At 65.4% G+C, this 2,886-nt stretch overlaps 1 protein-coding gene across 1 annotated transcript in view; it reads left to right on the forward strand.

Annotated features, from left to right (window-relative positions):
- Nucleotides 1–571: 571 nt before the first annotated feature.
- Nucleotides 572–2,886, forward strand: part of ZFTRAF1 (zinc finger TRAF-type and ring finger containing 1) — a 14,735-nt gene continuing 12,420 nt past the window's right edge. The window contains exons 1-2 of the mRNA XM_007464534.1: nucleotides 572–793; nucleotides 959–1,111. Of these exons, the coding sequence (XP_007464596.1) occupies nucleotides 701–793; nucleotides 959–1,111 (246 nt within the window). The 5' untranslated portion in view covers nucleotides 572–700. The remainder of the gene's footprint in view (nucleotides 794–958; nucleotides 1,112–2,886) is intronic.

Here is a 2,886-nt window from a genome sequence, read left to right on the forward strand (position 1 = left end):
CCTCTCACTGCCCCTCCCCTCACGGCTCCTTCCTCGAGCCCCTTCCCTCCCCCCAAACCAGCGGGTGTGTGTGTCCAGTACCAAGCAGAGACCCCTCCTCCTAGCCCCGCCCACTCTTACAACCCAGTCTAGCTCTCCTCCACGCCCGCGGCGCCCCGGCCCCGCCCCCCTCCGGCCGCTCTAGCCACCGCTCCTCTCTTTGGTTGGCGCGGGGCCGTCGCACACCCGGCGCGGGAGGCGGAGCGGCAGCCGGAGGGCGGCGCAGTGGGTTGATTTGGGCCTCCGCTCGCCGCTGCGCCGGGGTCGCGCAGCTCAGCGGTCTCTGAGTGCCTGCGCCGTCGCTCTTTCCGGGCCGGGTTCCGAGGACGGCGCCTCCCCGAGCGTGGGGCCCTGCGCCGCTCTCCCTCAGGCCCTGCACCGACTTGGGTTCCAGGACGCCAGAGCTAACGCCCACCCAGTCCAGGCCCCGCACCGTCTTTTCCCGGCGGATTTAGGTTCTTCTAACCCAAGGTTGTGTCCAGTGGCCTCAGGGCTCCTGTGAGTTTCGGATGAGCCCATAACAATATTTAGAAATGGGGTTCTGGAACCTGGGAATCCTGGAGAGACACCCTTAGGGCCCCCTGTCGCCGGCTTCTACGTTCTTCTCCACAGTTGAGGATCCCTTTCCCGTTCCCTCAGACTCACTACCGTCCGACGTGTCATGGCCCCGAGGCCAGGGCGCGAGTGGAGCTCCGCCCTGTCCCACCTGGCGCTGGGATCAGTGTCTCTGTATGCAGCCCTGAGCACTGCCCAGGTGAGTACACTGGGGCCGGGCAGGAGCGGAGCCCACTCCCAAATCCCTAGAGGGTGGTGGGAGGTAAGTGTGGGGGCCTGACTTCTGTGAGACCTTCAGACCCTTCCCTGTTTAAAGGGAGGTCCTGGCCTCTTTTTCCCACATCTCCCTTCCCTGTGTTGACAGGCAAATCGAGGGGCCGCTGCTGGCTTCCTGCTCCAGGCCCTGGCTGCTGCCACCATGCTGGCCCCAGGGCTGGGCACAGATGAAGACTGTCTTGCTGGAGCCTGGGTGGCCACTGTCATTGGCCTGCCCCTCCTGGCCTTCGATTTCCACTGGGTGAATGGGGACTGCTCCTCCGCCAACCTGCTCCTGGGAGGAGGCATGGTCCTGGCAGTGGCTGGTGAGCACCTTGGTGCTGAGGGCCGCTCTGTGGCTGGGCAGGCAGTGGTGCTGGTGGTCGCAGTGACCATCCTCATTGTGGCTGTTTTCACGACCAACACTTATGGAATGTTGGGGGGGGTGATGCTCGGCGCCGCAGGCCTCCTGAGCCGGCTGGAGGAGGACAGACTGCTGCTGCTGCCGAAGGAGGACGTCTGTCGCTGGGCCCTGGCCGGAGGCAGCTGGGCCTACCACCGGGCCCTGCACACACAGCGCCTACAGTGGGGGTGATGGTTGGGGACAGCAAGGCGAGGCTTCTGCCCTGGCTACCACTTTCCCCTCACGGTCCTGCTCCTAGGGCCTCCTCCTCTAGGGAGAGACTCTCCTTCAACCAAAGCCAGCTTGCTGCAGAGTGACTGGTCAGGGGGCAGAGTCTGGGCACTATCTCCTTCTCTAGTGCAGTGTGAGGACTTGCCTAGACCAAAATGAGGGGGACTGGGTCCCGGGCATGTTTCGGGGCCTGATTCTGGGCCGGCCATAGTTGTGGATCCAGAGAGAGGCTTGGTCTCCAATAAACCTTAGGGATTTAGCAGGAATATGGACTCTGCCTATTCTTGAGTCGGATTGAGAGGGCCTCCAGTGAGCTTCCTAAGGCTCCCAGGGCAGCAACTGGTTTCCCTGAGCAAAGGAAGGCAATGTGCTGGAACCAACCCTGGGGGCCTCACTCAACTTGGCCTGCCGGCACCTTTGTAAAGAGGACCCCTGGACTGAGAAGATACAGGAGCCCTTGCTCTCCTGGAACACGGTGGAGTTCTGAATATCCTTGCAAGGTCTGGCTGGTGGCCCTATGGGGCAGTGACCTTAACCGGCCGCCGGCTGGGGTGGGGGCAGGGGAGGGCCGTACCACAGCTGTTCCCAGAAATGTACATCCCCTCCCAGGGCTGACTCGACCTCTACCCGTTTGCCCACCGGCCTGTGCATGGCAAGTCCTGATTTCCTAAGACCCTCGCTTTCCTCAGCGGACCCCTCTTCAGCTCCCAACCCCAGGGTTACGAACGGGACTGGGCAGAGCAGTGGGTTAGATTCCGGGTCCAGAGTCCTCCCTTGGGGAGTCCCTGCACTCGCGTCCTGTGGAAGCACATCTCTTCCCGCACAGGAGGGGAGAGGTGGCCGGCAGTTTCTCGCTCCTGCCAGCCAGGCCAGAGCCCCGCGCACGCTAGCCTGGGTGTCCGGGGACAAAGGCGCAGGCACATCTGGACGTGGGGGTCCAAGGTTGCCCTCCGTTCCGGGGCACCCAAGGCGTGTGGTCCCGGGCCGGACTGGCGGGAAGCACCGCGCTCAGCCCTGACGCCAGGACTATTCGGGCCCCAAAGATCGCCCCTCAGCGGGTCGCCGGGGGCCCCGCCCACCTTATGCAGGGGCGGGCCCTCGCGTGCCCATTGGTTCTGGCCGTCGCGCTGTCTCCCCGAGCGGCCCTCCCATTGGCCTCGCTCCGCTCACGTGACTGAGAGAACAAGGGGGCGTAGGCGGCGGCGGGGTGGGGGAGCGTACAGGGAAAACAAAGATGGCGGCCGCGCCGGAGTCGGTGGCCGCGGCGGCTGCGAGGCGACCCGCGGGCCGAACCCACTGAGGCGGCGGCGCAGGGAGCGGGGCTGCGGGGTCGCGGCGGCGGCGGCGGCGGCGAGAGGGCGGAGGGAGCGCGCGGCGCCCCCTAACCTCTAGCCGCGGGAGCG

This window comes from Lipotes vexillifer, unplaced genomic scaffold (genome assembly GCF_000442215.2).
Source record: "Lipotes vexillifer unplaced genomic scaffold, Lipotes_vexillifer_v1.1 scaffold394, whole genome shotgun sequence".
NCBI lineage: Eukaryota > Metazoa > Chordata > Mammalia > Artiodactyla > Lipotidae > Lipotes > Lipotes vexillifer.